At 45.8% G+C, this 15,939-nt stretch overlaps 1 protein-coding gene across 6 annotated transcripts in view; it reads left to right on the top strand.

Moving 5' to 3' along the window:
- Nucleotides 1–6,946: 6,946 nt before the first annotated feature.
- The window catches only part of VSTM2A (V-set and transmembrane domain containing 2A), a 28,361-nt gene continuing 19,368 nt past the window's right edge, over nt 6,947–15,939 (top strand). For 2 of the 6 annotated variants that reach the window (XM_066239999.1, XM_066240000.1), the window contains exons 1-4: nt 6,950–7,229; nt 9,095–9,261; nt 10,291–10,341; nt 13,032–13,368. In XM_066239999.1, the coding sequence (XP_066096096.1) occupies nt 7,151–7,229; nt 9,095–9,261; nt 10,291–10,341; nt 13,032–13,368 (634 nt within the window). In that variant the 5' untranslated portion in view covers nt 6,950–7,150. Of the gene's footprint in view, nt 7,230–8,721; nt 8,808–9,094; nt 9,262–10,290; nt 10,342–13,031; nt 13,369–15,939 lie in introns of those variants that run through there. The other 4 variants (XM_066240001.1, XM_066240002.1, XM_066239997.1 and 1 more) reach the window with 4 other exon arrangements.

Here is a 15,939-nt window from a genome sequence, read left to right as displayed (position 1 = left end):
CTTTATCTTTGTATTTTCTCCTTAAATGCAAAGCATTGTTCCAAAGTACAGTTTCCTGTACTCATGTTTCCTTAAATGTCATCCCTCGATGCCCCTCCTTAGCAATCACAAAGACTAATCAATGATTCAGTCCAGCCATTGGAGCTACCTCCACAGCGCCCGTGGGTTGCTGGCTTGAGCATGGATCATACACATGACCCCATGATTGCTGGCTTGAGCCCAAAGGTCACTGGCTTGAGCTCAAGGTGACTAGCTTGAGCAAGGGGTCACTAGCTCTGCTGTAGACCCCCCAGTCAAGGCACATATGAGAAAGCAATCAACGAACAACTAAGGTGCTGCAACAAAGAATTGATGCTTCTCATCTCTCTCTTTTCCTGCCTGTCTGTCCCTATCTGTTCCTCTCTCTGACTCTCTCTCTGTCCAAAAAAAAAAAAAAAAAAAAAAAAGCTTTAAATAGTTTTTTCTTTTCTATTCATCACTTTATGACCCTGAACTTTAGTCAGACTAAATCCAATTAAATTTGCGACCATGCAGAGTCGGCCGTAATAGCCATGTATTAATACATCTGGGGTTATTTTATTTGGGGGGGGGTGGGACACCCACATATACTAGAGTCAGACCAAAGCCCTTCCCTTTGATAGAACTCCATGCTAGAACACTGCCAGGTCAATGATGGAACTGGACTATGACCTTGGTCTCCATCTTACAACATCTCGTGCATACAGCTTTCCAGGTCTGGGTATAGTTTTCATTTAGTCTTGCTCTTTTAAACTCACTCTAGTTTTTCCTTCAAACCTCAGATCTTTAATAACGATAAATGACAATAAAAATAAGACTTAGCTTTTATTGAGCATACCGAACTGTATTGATATTGTCCTTACAAACCATAGAACCAACTGTCCATTTACAGGAAAACTGGGTGACATCTGGGGATGACAAGTCACTTGCTTAAGGACATAGAGTTAATAAATGCTGCAGAGAAGCTTGAACCCAATGTGCAACACTCACTAATTGAGAAACACGTATAGTTAAAAAATATGTGAGGTTAATAAAATGTTTATAAATTGCCTTGTGGCTTGAAAGATTTTTCAGCAGCATTATTGTAAGTTATTTACTTTCATTCAAACTGTAAATATAGGCTAAGAACAAGGGACTCTACCCAAAATTGCAGATTCCACTTATTTGGGGTTTTCTTTCTTCAAATGATTATCTATGCTTCAAAAATTGATATAAAAGATAGTTATTCATGTCTAACAAAACCCACAAAAATTTTAGTGACAAAAACATATATTAAAATTAATAAACATCACAAATCCTGAGTTTTAATGACAGCATCATTTCGAAAAAAAAGAACTGAAACTTTCCGGAGATAGTAGATTCGGTTACAACACCCTTAGTGTTTCTTACTCCCTGGCTTCTTGCTATAGATTTTTTCCTAGGGAACAGGCACAATAACATTCATGTTAACTTTTATTTTGCTAATAAAGAAATTAACAGACATAACTTATAATTTGACCCCAAGCACATTTTAATCTCTCATAAGAGGGAAAAAAATGTATGTAAGGATCAATGAATTTTGTAGAGGGCATCTAAGCAGAATGTGATATTAACTTTTACAGAAAATGTGAAGCTTCCCTTTGCCATTTTCAGAGGTCAATTCCGGGCCAGACATTAGAGTTTTAAAATAACAGAACTTGACCTCATGAATAATTTGAGTTCTAACTTTGCGAACTTCAATTACGGAGTCACATAGCGTTCCATGGACTACAAGTTAGATCTAGGTTATTTACATTTTAGCCATGTATAAAAGGAGAAAGACAGAGAGAGAAAGACTGTCTGGAAGATTAAAATGGACAGGAACCATAGAGCGGCCAGTCAGAGTCCAGATGTGCCACCTTGCCTCGCGAGATGTTTGACCACTTTCAATGACCAGCAGTCATGCTGGCTCTCTGAACTGTTGACTTTCTAAGACAGAATAATATGGGACAACCAGAAGTTGGGTGGAGGAGATTTAAGGACTATTCTCCGAGTATAGAATTTCAAGAGATTTGTTTGCTAGTATGTAACAAAAAATGGGGGCACAATTCCTTTCGTTTTCAATGGTTCCTTGTTTCAGTGTAACTTATAGAACCAGGAGCCCAAACAAGTTCCACTGTTCTCCTTTAAATATTTAAACCTCCGCCCTGGATTTTAAGGCTTTTAAGTCTTAGGATCTTGAAGAAATAAACTCTTGATTTGTTTTTGTGTCACAAGTGACCGGTTTACTAGCAAGTGCTCAGTCCCTCGTATGCAGAATAAGCAGTTTGGATTAACTGCTTACTAAACTCCATTCCACTCTAAAATTCATCCATTCTATGTGTGCACGTGTAGGAAGAGCTATTGTTCGTGTAGTTTCTTCTGTGGGTATCTTGTCCTTGAGCTGATCGTATCTTTGAAAATGTGGCATGTGACATGTGGCGAATACCGGTAGTCCAACTACTACCACAGCATTGGCTTCTACGATCCAGTGGAAAATGAAATTTGAAAGCTTGTCTTTGGTTGATAGAAGCTAGTGACTTTCTCTGAACTCTTGTTTCCCTTTTTTTTTTTTTTTTTTTTTTACATGAGGTGAACTCTTGTTTTTTTAAGTTGATATAGAGGTGGGGGTTTTTTTTGTGTGTGAATTATTGCTACTGTTTCCATATTTAAAGACTGTAATATTTTCTTTTGTTTCCTCAAGTGAGAAAAAAAAATCCATTCAGGAGGTGACAGATTAAAAATTTCCTCGATTCTGAAAATATTTTCTCCTGTGCAGTATTTTTTTTTTTTTTTTTTTTTAGTTTTTAGTTTTATTGGTGATAAACATGATATCCTAACAAGTCCTGGAAGGCACTTTCTATCCACTTTTAAAGTCAAGATATTTTTCAAAGCATGCTTTGGAAAAGATTTGGGCCTCTCTCTCTCTCTCTCTCTCTCTCTCTCTGTTATGCCTTTTTCCCCTTTCCTTTCTCTCTTCCTCTTCATTGCCTGTCCTATGCAGTTTGGAGCTTCTACAAAGATCATGCGGAAAACGGGTGCGCCTCTCGTTATGTGGACAGAAATGCATGCGCAGCTCCACTGCCCTCCCCCCTCCCCCCCCCGTGAGACACCTGCCGGGCAGGTAAAGAAATGAAGCTATGCTTCTGGAACCGGAAGGATTCTCTTTCAATTCCTCAGGTACTTTCATTTTAAGGGTGCTGTGTAAAGAAAATGCCTTATTTTGTGTCTTCCAATTATTCAGAAAAGTTGACCTTGGACTCTTAAACCCCGATTTAGAGCGGATTACGACAGTGCGGTACAGAAAGCGATTCTATCATGAGCTTGCGGGAGTGACACATGGATCGCTAAGTTTAAGGCCCTGTTAGGAAAAAGGGATGATGTGCTTGCTCTGTCATCATAGACCTGGAAGAGCCCTGCGTGGGCAATGGCTCCGAAACTTATGTCACAGCTGCAAACATCATGAGGGGCCAGTGTTTGAACCATGAATTTATGTAGTATTTATATAACAAAAAAATTAAATATTACCAAACGAGGTCATGGAATGAACTCCAACCGATTTATTTATGCCCGAGGAAGGAGCATATATGTGTAAGCATTCTTTATTATAAATTGCAGGGAAAAACAGCTGTGGTGATAAAGCAATTTAAACTTTAAAAAAGAAAAAAAATGACCAAAACTTAGCTCCCAGGGCAAGAAAACAATTTTTAAAAATAAGATTGTAAAATTTTATTTTTGGAGCATTGGTTCATAAATGGGTTATTTAAAAAAAAAAGAAGAAGATGATGATGATGAAATGTGTAGTGCAGTCATTTTTATAGACTAAGGCACCAGCCATCATCCCGGGGACGAGAGACGGGCAGGAAGCCACAGATGGGTGCAAACAACTTGTCTTTCCTAACAAGCAACTGCCAATCTTGTAGGAGAACAGAGCGTTCTACAAAGATTTAGTTAAAATAATGGGACGTTGTCTCAGAACTGTGTCATTTGATATACTGGATATGTTTACTGTTTAATTAAATTTTTTTATCACTTCAAATTGTTAATCGAGAGATGTTTTGTCTCAAATGAGGCTACTGCTCTGAAGGAGATAATGTGTTTCCCAGCACGATTTACAGCCCTAGAGACGATACAACAGATGGTATTTAAGATAAATTTTTTCAGTCTACATTGGCAAAACTGGAACTAAAATAAATATCTAACAGGTATTTTTCATAAGAAAAGGAACATAAATCTTTTTCCGACCCTCCCACCTTCCCTCCTTCCCTCCCTTCATCTGTTCCTTTCTTCCTTCTTTCTCTTCTTCTTCTTGTTTTAATGTTGTGACTTTCTCTTTAAAGTGTTTGATGGTTAGTTGGTGCTATAATAGCTTTCCTAACACTTTAGTTTTCACATTTTAAACTTTTTTTTTTTTTTACTTTTTTTACAGTGACAGTGATCAGGTTCCCTTTTTTTTTTTTTAATTTTTTTTTAATTTTTATTTTATTTATTCATTTTAGAGAGGAGAGAGAGAGAGAGACAGGGGGGAGGAGCTGGAAGCATCAACTCCCATATGTGCCTTGACCAGGCAAGCCCAGGGTTTTGAACCGGCGACCTCAGCATTTCCAGGTCGACGCTCTATCCACTGCGCCACCACAGGTCAGGCCGATCAGGTTCCCTTAAAAGCAAATGAAATGCTTTGCTAAAATAACTCAGAGCTCCCCCTTGTTTCAAACAGATGCCCTTTGATTACGGCTACCACTTTTCTTATTTTATTTTTTACTTTTAAATTAAATTAGTTGGGTTGACACTGATTAATAAGTTATATAGGTTTCAAGTGTGCATTTCCATGATACGTGATCTATATTTAGCATTGTGCGTCTACCACCCAAAGTCAAAGCACCTTCTGTCACCGTATATTTGACCCTCTTTACCCTCTACTGCCCCTCCCCCACCTCCCTCCGGTCACCGCCATCCTGTTGTCCAATGCCCTTTTCTTTCTGCTGGAACGTCTTCCCACAGCGGATCGCCTTGAAGTCAGGTCACGCTCAGAACATATGAACACACGTGTGCACGTGGAATGCTCAGCCAAAGCTAACGCCTTGTGGTGGACACTGAGCATCTCCAATTTGGCTGAAGGGTCTACCACCTGGAAAGTTTTATTTCCCAAATCATGTTTAGCAAAGGGGTGGATGTATCAATTTGGGTTTGTTTCTATATTCTGAACATAGTATCCATGGGAGTGTATTTGGGCATAAAGAGACTTGTGTTTCTGGAGTGACATGTTTCAGGATCCTTGGCTCAGGGCCGAAAGATGCTGTTGGCCTAAACATGAACCGACGTGAGACAGCTCCAAATGTTCAATTCTGACTCTGCCCACAGTGAAAGCACAATACGGCTTTATAAAAATGGATGATGTTGCTTTGAAGTTATTGTGACTTTGTTTTCTGATCTTCAACGTTACTTCCCCATTCAGCAGTAGACAGTGGTTTAAAACTCCCAACAGCTATGCTAAGGTTAATTTTTCCTAGTCAGTGAAGGAATTAGCCAACTACACATTTCTCAAAATTAAAATGAAAATACATTTTACTACACTGGTTTCCTTACCAGATTGTTAAAACTGAGTCATATTCCCCAAATAATATTGAAGATTTGTAATACTGATAGAAATTATAAGGGGAATAAAAAAATAGCTGGTCCTCGGCTTTAGATAGCAAATAATTGTAATTTTGTTTAAAAGATTTAAAATCGCTAATGGTAGGACTTCACAAGGACAAACAGGATCTTTAATGTGACGTATACTGTATTTTTCATTCTTAATAAGAGATAGAATATACATCTCAAAGCTTCTCCAGGGCGGATAACTAAATTTGTTCCCAATTCTAAAACTTAACGGTACTTTTTGTTCCCTAAAACAACATTCTTTATTCACACCATCCTAGGGAACATTTAATGATGCATAACAGTTAGGCAAAAATAAAAAATAAAAAGCAAAGCAAATAAACAAAACAAATCATGCAATGAGGACCTTCACGGTCCTTAAAACCCCTCCCCCCTCCAAAATGCGCTTGAGATGGAGGAGGGGAAGAAGGCAGTGGCTATGAGGGTGTACAAATTTTAAGAATAAATAAAAGTAAACGTGGTAAGGTGGGCTTTTCTTTCTGGAAAATTCTCTGGGTACGTGACTTTTCGGACTGACTTTTCGTCTTCTCCACTAGCCAGGTGCAGTGAGTGGCCCAGTGCCTGCCGGCGCTCCCTCGCGGGAAATATTAGCGTGTGAGCCTTCTAGTTGGGGCGGTTAACAACTGGTTAAGCGACAGGTCCCTCCAATGGCTGTGTTGGTCGCCCCAAAGCCGTCTCTTTTCACCCCATGCCCCCCGCCCCTCTCCAAGACGCCCCAACTTCCTCCTCCAGCCTGGAGCCCCTGCCCCCCGCCCGCGCCCGCGCCCCCGCCCCCAGCGCGCTGCGCCGCAATCCTGCCGCTGTATTTATTGTCCTCTTAAGCGCCCAGCGCGCCCAGGCCGGGAAGAATCCAGCGACCCGGGCAGGCGGGAAAGGAGCGAACTAGGGGGGACAGAGCAGACGCTTTGGGGCTCTGCGGAAAGGGAGCCGGAGGCGGAACGCCGAGCCCCGCGCCTCCGGAACGCGGGCCGCGCGGCCGAGCTCCCGGCGGGTGCGGGGCGGCCCGGCGCGCACGGGGTTAAAAGCATCATCGCAGCCATTAGAGGGAAAAGTTGCGGCGCGGCGAGCCCGGCGAGGTCCTCCGCCCGCCCCGGCCCACTCCTCACTTCCCGGGCTGGCGCGGCGTGGAGGGAGGGCAGTGATCACGCAAGCCCGAGCCGCGGCTGACGTGGGCCGAGCCGCCGGGGCGCGGGACGCAGCAAGCAGGCGGCGGAGACGGTCCGGCGCTACCCGCGGGCTCCGCGCTCCCCGGCTCGCCGAGCCCCGGCCGCCCACCGGCTGCGCCCCGCGCCGGTCCCGCCCAGCCGGCTGCAGGATGTTCGCGGTGTCGCGCCCGGGGCTCTGAGACAGCCTCGGACACGGACACGGGTGCATTCCTTTTTTTTTAGGGCTTTTTTTTTTTTTTTTTTTTTTTTGGCTGTTGGCTACACTGATGTGAGCCCTCCTCCCTCCCCCCCCCTTTTTTTTTCTTGGAATGATGGGGATCTTTTTGGCGTCTGTTGGACTTGTCTTCTTTTCTCTTTTCTGTGTGCAGCAAGGGCTTTCTTCTCAAGGTAAGTCTGGGCTCGTTTGGCAAATGTACATTTGCTTGCGTTGTGTGTGTGTGTGTGAGTGTGTGTGCGTGTGTGCGTGTGTCCAGGCAGATGTGAGATTCCTAGCAAGTAACAGTGGAATAGTCTTCTGTTTCGGTATTTTTCTTTAAAGTTGATTGAATAGTCGGCGTGCTAGATTTGAGAGCATATCTATTCGGTGTCTGACAGTGAGGTAGGTAGCTCGGTGAGCAGAAACACAGGGTGTGTGCGTGTGTGCGTGTGTGTGTGTGTGTGTGTGTGCGCGCGTGTGCGCGTGTGTGCGCGCGTGTGTCTCCTGTGTGCGTGCATAGGGTAACCACTCATGCATACATAATCATCGCAAACAAACAGGGACTCTCCGCGGCCAGTCCCCCGGCTCCATGGAGGCAGAACGGGTTTAGAGTTCCTGTTGTGTGCGGGGGGGGGGGGGGGGGGGGGGCGTCCGTGTGACTCGGTTTGCATGTGTGTTTATCTGAGGACAGGCTCCTCCGAGGACCCCAGAGAGAAAGGCACGGCTTGCATGCCCAGCGGCGGCAGCCGGCTGAACCCAGTTGCTCCGACTTCGCAGGCTGCGGCGCTCGGTTCAGCACCATGAACAGATCTCATCTCTGCGGCCAGAAGACCGCATCCCCTCGGAAGCAGCGTTGCCGCCTCCTCCTTCCCGCGGGAACCAAAAAAAAAAAACCCACAAAAAACAAAAAAAGTCCTTTTCGCATCAGCGTGCCTTCTGCACGTCTCCCATTTGCTTTGGCTCCAAACGCAGTTGTGTTTTAGTGGCGAGCATCTGGGATTTCATGAAATGGTGAAAAGGGCCGCTGCTGCTGTGTCTCTCCTTAAAAAGTGGGGGGGGGGGGATGTGCATCCCCCCCCAGCCAGCCCTGCCGCCCTGGGTCCTCCTCTCCGTAAGTGTGCACCACATCTGTGCACAACTGCCAGCCATAGGTCCCTCTGACACTACTTTTGGGAAACCATCAGCTCTTCCTTCCCAAAGTGTCCCTCAGCTAAAATAAGACCAACCATCCAAAGCATTCCATGTTAAAGAAACGCCTTTGGGAGAAAGGCAGCATCTCTTAATCTCTGTGAGTTTTGCCCTGATCCCATGAATCTTGCAAACGAGCAGGGTCAAGGCTGGTAATGAAAAGACTGAGAATAAATCTCCCTGGTGACTTCACAACAACCGTGAACCTGAGCCGAGTGCAGGTGTGTGGTGCTTACCTCCCATGATGTATGGCAGTGTGCGATACAGTGGCTTGATTGGGCATAATTAAGAAGGGGCACTTTGAGAGAAAGAGATGTTTGTACAGCTTAGAAACTGAGCGGCTTGTGTCAGTGCCTCTGAGTCACCATCGCTAATTGTTTCTGATACATCAGGAATGTGCATTTGGACGAGTAATCACGGTCCATTCTCTTAACGTGAACCATCCAGCGACCATAGATTGTTTAGAAACTTGGAGGCGAGAGGCTGTCCTCACGTATCAACTTGACAGATCAATTTGTCTAAAATGCACCTCCATGAATCCCTCGGTTAATTTGGGGGAACTGCTGCAATCTGACCGAAAGGTTTGTTTTTGCTTCTCACTGAGCCGCCTGACTAGCAGGGGGAGTGATTGGCAGGCTTGTGAGGCTTTCCAGTATCCAGACTTGATCGGCAACAAAGTGATTTAGGAATGATACCAAAAATAGGACGGCTGAGAGGCAAGGGGGGGGGGAGGGACAGGGCAAAGTCAGGATGTCATAGAGGGGGTTTTGTTCTTGATTTCACCACCACCCCCAGTCCGATCTCTCAAGGAAAGAGAGCTGGCCAGCCCGGTGTGGAGATGCTAAAAGGGTGCGTTTCTGTTTTACAGCTAAATTTACCGAGTTTCCGCGCAACGTGACCGCGACCGAAGGGCAGAATGTGGAGATGTCGTGCGCCTTCCAGAGCGGCTCGGCTTCGGTGTACCTAGAGATCCAGTGGTGGTTCTTGCGCGGTCCCGAGGACCTGGAGCCCGCGGCCGAGGTGGCCGGTGCGCAGGTAGCGGATTCGAGTCGCGTGGGCCGCGCGCCGCCTGGGTCTGTCTGTCCCTCTCACTCCCTGCGGCCTCTGGGTGTCCAGCCAGGGGTCTGCGGCCCAAGACGGTGCCTGGGCGCGCCCCTTGGGAACCGTCGGCTCTCTCGGCCTGAGTGAGGAGGCCCAGGGACGCCAGGGATGTGTCCGGGGGACTCTAGTTTGCAAAGGGAAGGCTCCTGAGTCTTTCTGGTGAACACTGGGAATGGCCTCCTCCTGTTAGTACTAGTTATTGTCAAGGTGTCCGTGGTGGCACGACAGTGTGGATCCATCCCGGGACACTCGTTGTCCCGTCTCCCGGACTGGGGGGGGGGGGGAGAGGCCGTAATTCTGTGGTTGTCCCATCCTGTCCCCACGTCTGCAGTTGGCAGAAGAGATGAGTGAGACTGGAGAGAGAGACAGAAGGGGGAGGGGCGAGAGAAAAGGAGGAGGGGGAAGAGAAAGGAGGAGGGGGGAGGAGAGGCGAGGGGAAAGGAATGGGAGGAGAGAGGGCGGGGTGGAGGAGAACGGGGCGAGCGGGGAGTGAAGGAGGGGACCAGAGGCCGCGGGAGAATAGACGACAGAGAAGGGTGGGAGTGCGGGAGGGGGGATAGGGAGAAGGGAGGAGGAGGAGGAGAGGAAAAGGGAAGGGGGGAGAAGGAAGGAAAAGGGGGTCTGAGCGCAGATTGGAGACAGTTCAGCAAAGGAGGCGGCAGACGGGTCCTTGAGACCCCAGGGAGGTGACGCAGTCCGGGCAAAGACGCAGAGTCTCGTCGCCACAAACTTCCACCCGCCCCGCGTCCCTCCCTTCCTCCCCGGTATCGCGCGTCCGGGACGCGTCGGAGCAGCGCTGTGGGAGCCGCGGCCTCGCCAGCCCAGCTGGGGCCGAGCCCCTGCTCTCTTCGCCGATCAGCCCCCGCCACTTGAAAGGCTTCAGCGGCGACCAGGTCCGCGCTGTGGGCCCGGGCTGGGGCCGCCCGGGTGCCCAGGCTGAGCGTTCGCCTCCTTCTCCCGCAGGTGGAGCTCGTGCCCGACCGAGACCCGGACAACGACGGGACCAAGATCAGTGTGAGTATCCCGGGGACGGCCGGCAGGGGGCGCGTGCCAGGCGGGCCCGCGGGGAAAACCAGTGCATTTTAGGTTCCTAATGTATTATCCTGTCGGTAAACCTTTTCACTTGTCCCGGGGCGGGGCGGGGCGGGGTGTGTGTGTGTGTGTGTGTGTGTGCAAATTTGCAAGCATAGGAGGAGAGCCAGTGTCTGTTTCTTACCTCACTGAGTGCAGAGAAATGAAAACCAATTTAGAGTTGGTACAATGAAATTATTTCTTTCAATCACATAAATATTTAAAGTTACCTAGAGAATCAGTCTGCTATCACAAGAGATGTGTGACACCTTTTTTTTCCTTTCTAACGGTTACATAACTGTGAGCATAAAGGGCTGCGATGCTGCCATCCATTCAAAACCCTGCAGATAATTACCTTTAAGTAGAAAGTAAACACTAACCGAGGAAATCATACAAATATAAAACCAGGAGCCAAATATAAATATAACTAGAAAAGGTTAACCTATTGAAAATGTAGAGATGTGTTTCTCTACTCGACTGGTTATTACTTTTCATAAGGTATGTGAAGTCAGAAAAAAAAAAAAAGAAAATTTTACTTTTTTTTATTCTACCTCAAATGAAGCCACATAAAAATCATTCTATAAGTGAAATCATTATATAATTAAGAAAGGAGATCTGCTAAGCATATCTATTATATGTATATGGAATCTAAAAATCCAATGGCCTGAGGTTTTTACATTACCATATTAGGGTATAATATTGGAGTTATATCACAACTAAATGTGCACACATATATAGCTTACACACATAGAATCCAATTCTATCCTCTAAATGTATAATCTCAAAATGGAAGAAAATACCAAGCAAAACTAAAATATAAAGCAGAAACTCTAATTTATATTCATAAACTCACTAACTTGGGGAATATATTTCAATCCAATGATTCTGATCTCACAGAAACTTGTTTTCAGACAGTGCCAGGGAAGCTTGATTGGTAAGATCAGCTGTTAACAATATGTTTCTTAAATACTTTCGTTTTCACGCACATGTGTAATCGGATAGATTGCTTATTGATGAGTCATCTTTCTCTCTTCACCTGCCACGCTTCCAAAGACCAATGAAAACAGCCTCCCACACCCTGACCTAGGGAAGCGATACAATCAGATACATCATCATGGATACAACTGCTAACAATGCTCTCTGTGCCGATAGTTCATATAATCTAGTAAACTGGCGAGTTCTAGACACCAACTGAGACAGGAAATAATCTGGTCCTAGTTTACCCACTGTGTGACCTTGAATATTTGTCCTAAACCAGCAGTGGTTTGCTTAGGATTTCCAGGAGCACTTTCATAAAGTTCCAGTCTGAGCTCTGTCCCCTGGAGAGGCCATGTGTGTCTGCATTAATCCAAGTGAGAGCATTTTCTCTCACTTGGCTTGTGGAGTCAGAAGAAAAACAGCTCCTCAAAAGATTCTAATGTGCAGTCAATGTTGAGAATCACCAACCCACAGCCCCTAAGCCTCAGTTTACTTTACTGTAAAATGGGATAATAATAATAAGTATTCAGATTTATTAGGAGACGCAACTGAGAATATATTTGAAGCTATTAGTTTCTATTATTTTTATAGTATTACTAGATATGTAATTTTTTATAAACATACATATATATATGCTTATCTCTATATGTAAAAACAGATGACCAGTTCCTAAGTCTTCTTAATTATCTATGGCCATTTGAAAGTGTAATAGTCAGTAGCAGAATAAATGTCTGTCTCCTTCACCTCTTTTCTCTTTCAAAATCATCCAAATCTTCAAATTCTGAATGTCTTATAAACTTCACCATCATGCAGTCACACATGAATAATATATCATGTATATCAAATCTAGCTGTGTTGACAAAGATGCTTAAGGATATATACTACATATTATATAGAATTTTATATATTATACATAACTACATATATATATATATATATAATCTGGCTATTAATCTAGCTTAAAAATTATTAGAGGAAACAAGAGAACCCATTTCAATTTTGAAAATCAGCGCAGTGTTACAGTTCCCAAAGCAGTGTTACAGTGAGCCACAAGACTTCAAGTGATACTGACTTGCACCCTGAGCCTCGCCACCCGTGACGATAGGTCAGAATGTACCAAAGAGTTGAGAAGAAAAATCTCTACTATCCAAATCTATTTTGTCAGTACTTTAAACCGTCGTTCCGACGCGGGGATAGAAAGCACGCTCTCAGGTTAAACTCGTTGCTGGTCACAACCACCCACGACATACTTTTGTGATAGCTCCGAGTTGGAGCTCAAAGTCAAGGAAAGAGACTGTGTAAATTCTAGACTTGACCTCAGTGGGCTCATGCCTCATTCAGCTGAGCTAACCAATCAGAAGCCATCCCCATTCCTGGAAAGGGGGCGGAGCTGGTTGCCAGACCCTGGGAAACGGTGACCCTATGGGGCCCGGGGAATCTGGTGCTGGCCGGATTGAACTAATTATCCCATGACTGGTGAAGCCAGTTGAGGTAGACTAGGATAAATCAGTCCTGGGATTTCACCGCTGACTCCAGAAGGAGCTCTCTGACTCTGGCTGTTTTTTTTCCAACATGAGCGAGCTCGGGACACAGTGTGGGACCACAGTCATTTGATGTAGACCTTTTTTTTTTTTTTTTTACCTGCAATTTTTCAGACAGTGAAAGTCCAAGGCAATGACATCTCCCACAAGCTTCAGATTTCCAAAGTGAGGAAAAAGGACGAAGGCTTGTACGAGTGCCGGGTGACCGACGCCAATTACGGAGAGCTTCAGGAACACAAGGCGCAGGCCTACCTAAAAGTCAACGCCAACAGCCACGCGCGGAGGATGCAGGCCTTCGAGGCCTCGCCCATGTGGCTGCAGGATATGAAGCCTCGGAAGAACGTGTCCGCGGCCGCCCCCAGCAGCGTCCACGGCTCGGCCAACCAGCGAATGCCCTCCACCTCCAGCCCGCAAGCGGTAGCCAAAATCCCCAAGCAAAGTCCGCAATCAGGTATGGAAACCCGTTTTGAGCCTCTTTGGTTTAGCGCTCACGCAGCCTCCCCAGGACAGGACGGCGGGTCTCACAGGGTAGACAGATGTGTGCATGACGCTTAGTCAAAGGGGAGGCCCAGGTCAGCCGCAGGAATGCTGGGATGAGACCCAGGGAGCCCGGGTGGCCTTCACAGAGGATTGTCACCTGCCCTGTTAGTCACTGGCAGGGCTTTGTGGTCTAAGGGGGAATGTCTGAGCTGGCCTGTTTTTTGGGGTTTTTTTTTTGTTTTTTACCTTCTGTATTTACACATTATAAAAAACAATAAACCGGGTTATGTCCGTGGCATTATCAATGCACGATCACTTTCTCTACAGATTGTTGTATCAATAATGACCCAAATTAGGAGGCTTTACCTTCCCCAAAATGTAAATGAGAGAGACACACACACACGTGTTCCGTGACCCCGGTAGCTTGAAGCAGGGCTCGTGGGCAAAGGCTTTTGATTCCGAAGGAGAAACATCAGCCGCCGGTGATGACGGTGGCAGTGATGGTGATGGTAATGGCAGGAAGTGGCCCCGAGATAAGGCAGCTCCTGTAAACGCGGCGCCTTCGGTGCCAATTTAGAAGCTTAGTCACACATTTCCGAAGCCAGCTGTGCAAGTTAAAGCTGTTCTGAATAACGTTGATTTCTGCCATCGTTGCGCCAAGGGGAACTCATTGAAGTCCCGACCGGGATGTGGGGTGGAGGCTTCTCGGATCTTTCCTGCTAACCGGCCGCAGTCACTCCAACGCTGGAGGTGACCCCTGTGGGACCGAGGGGGCGTGACACCACGCATCGTTCTTTCAGTTAGTTGTTCCCCTTCCTGGTTTGTCACCGAAACATTATTACTCCTAGTGTTGGTCATGGAAAGGTTGCATTGCTAACTTTCCAGGTCTCTCTAGCTCTTGAATTTTTTTTTTTTTAAATCTGGTCATTTCATCAGGATTAATTATTTGCTATGTAACTATAACTATATATATTTCTATTTATATCTTACCTTAGATATATCATTAAATCCTTTCCTGTGAACCATACTTTTAAAATAATGTGCGCCAGCCAAGGTGTCCTCCTCACGCTCCACGTGTGGGCGGGTGTGTTTGTACAGAGCTTGACTGAGGGTCCCTGTGAGTTGGCACCGCCCTCGAATGGAGGTGGGCAGCCGTCTCCGCGTGCCTGGGCCCCGGCGATTTACGATTTACCTCGGTCGGATGAATGCGTGACTTGCCCTCGCTTAAAGCTCAGTTTGCGTGGCTCTGCCTCATTTTCCTCTTTGTTGTCTCTTCTGCTTCTCCAACTAAAGAACAAAACCATACGTCTGTGTGTATATGCATATGTGTGTATGTATATACTTACATGTATGCATAGACCTTTATAGGACACGCACATCCATCTGCCCTTATTGGTGATCATGTTTGCAGCCCCCATTTGATAAAGATTGAAAGTCTTTGGAGGCACCGCCCCCTCCCTTTCACACTTCTGAAAGAAGAAGCTAGACATTCTGTGCAGAATCCCAGAGTAGCCTCCGCAGACAACAGACACCCTAATTAAAGAAAACTTCAAACCGTGGAAGGGAAGTGATTAGCCCACACAGAATATTCCAAGCTACACATCAGAAATCCATGTTGTGGAATAAAATCGAACACTTTATTACCTATTCCAGTGGAGGACTCTTAAGCACAGAACACAATGTTCTCATTCTAAACTATTTACTTTGGATTCTAGAATATACTCTACAGGTAGCCGTTTCATTTTTTTTTAATAATTTTATTTTTAATGGGGCGACATCAAAAAATCAGGATCCATATATTCAAAGATAACAAGTCCAGGTTATCTTGTCGTTCACTTATGTTGCATACCCATCACCCAAAGTCAGATTGTCCTCTGTCACCTTCTATCTAGTTTTCTTTGTGCCCCTCCCCCTCCCCCTTTCCCTCTCCCTCTCCCCCCTCCCCCCCCCCCGTAACCACCACACTCTTATCAATGTCTCTTAGTTTCACTTTTATGTCCCGTAGCCGTTTCATTTTAATGCACCTGTTTTTAGTGTGGCGTTTGGAGCTGGATGGTCAACTCTGGAGATCGTCTGGCGGTTTTCTGGTGAAAACCAGCGCTCCCTTGGCGCCCAGTGCCTGCCACCAGGCTCCCCACGGCTGTTTCTGCGACAGAGGGAAGGCGTGCTGACTCACAGCGCTGAGACGCGTGAGAAGCCGTGCTCACCAAACGTTACCTGCTTATGGCAGAGCCCAATCGGAAGTAGGTCAGGATTTTTAAGTTCAATTTTTTTTCCTACCAGTGAATACTGGAAGATATTTTCTCTGAACTTAACAACATTCTCTAACTTCTGGTTCAGAAGCTGGGGGGGGGGCCCAGGGGGGGGGCCCACCCTTTCTATCCGTGTGTAAGTTTCTGGGCTTGCACAGCTATTAGATAAAACACAGAACCTAGGATGGAGATTTCTGTATTCTATTCACTGTACTCCCCACGTCCTGATTTATAATTGTACTTTATGAGTTTCCAGGTCATAGTCAAATGAAACGGATTGTGATGCCCAT

The sequence above is a fragment of the Saccopteryx bilineata genome, chromosome 7 (assembly GCF_036850765.1).
Source record: "Saccopteryx bilineata isolate mSacBil1 chromosome 7, mSacBil1_pri_phased_curated, whole genome shotgun sequence".
Taxonomy (NCBI): domain Eukaryota; kingdom Metazoa; phylum Chordata; class Mammalia; order Chiroptera; family Emballonuridae; genus Saccopteryx; species Saccopteryx bilineata.
The sequence above is the reverse complement of the archived record's forward strand: the minus strand, read 5'-3'. Positions and strand labels throughout refer to the sequence as shown.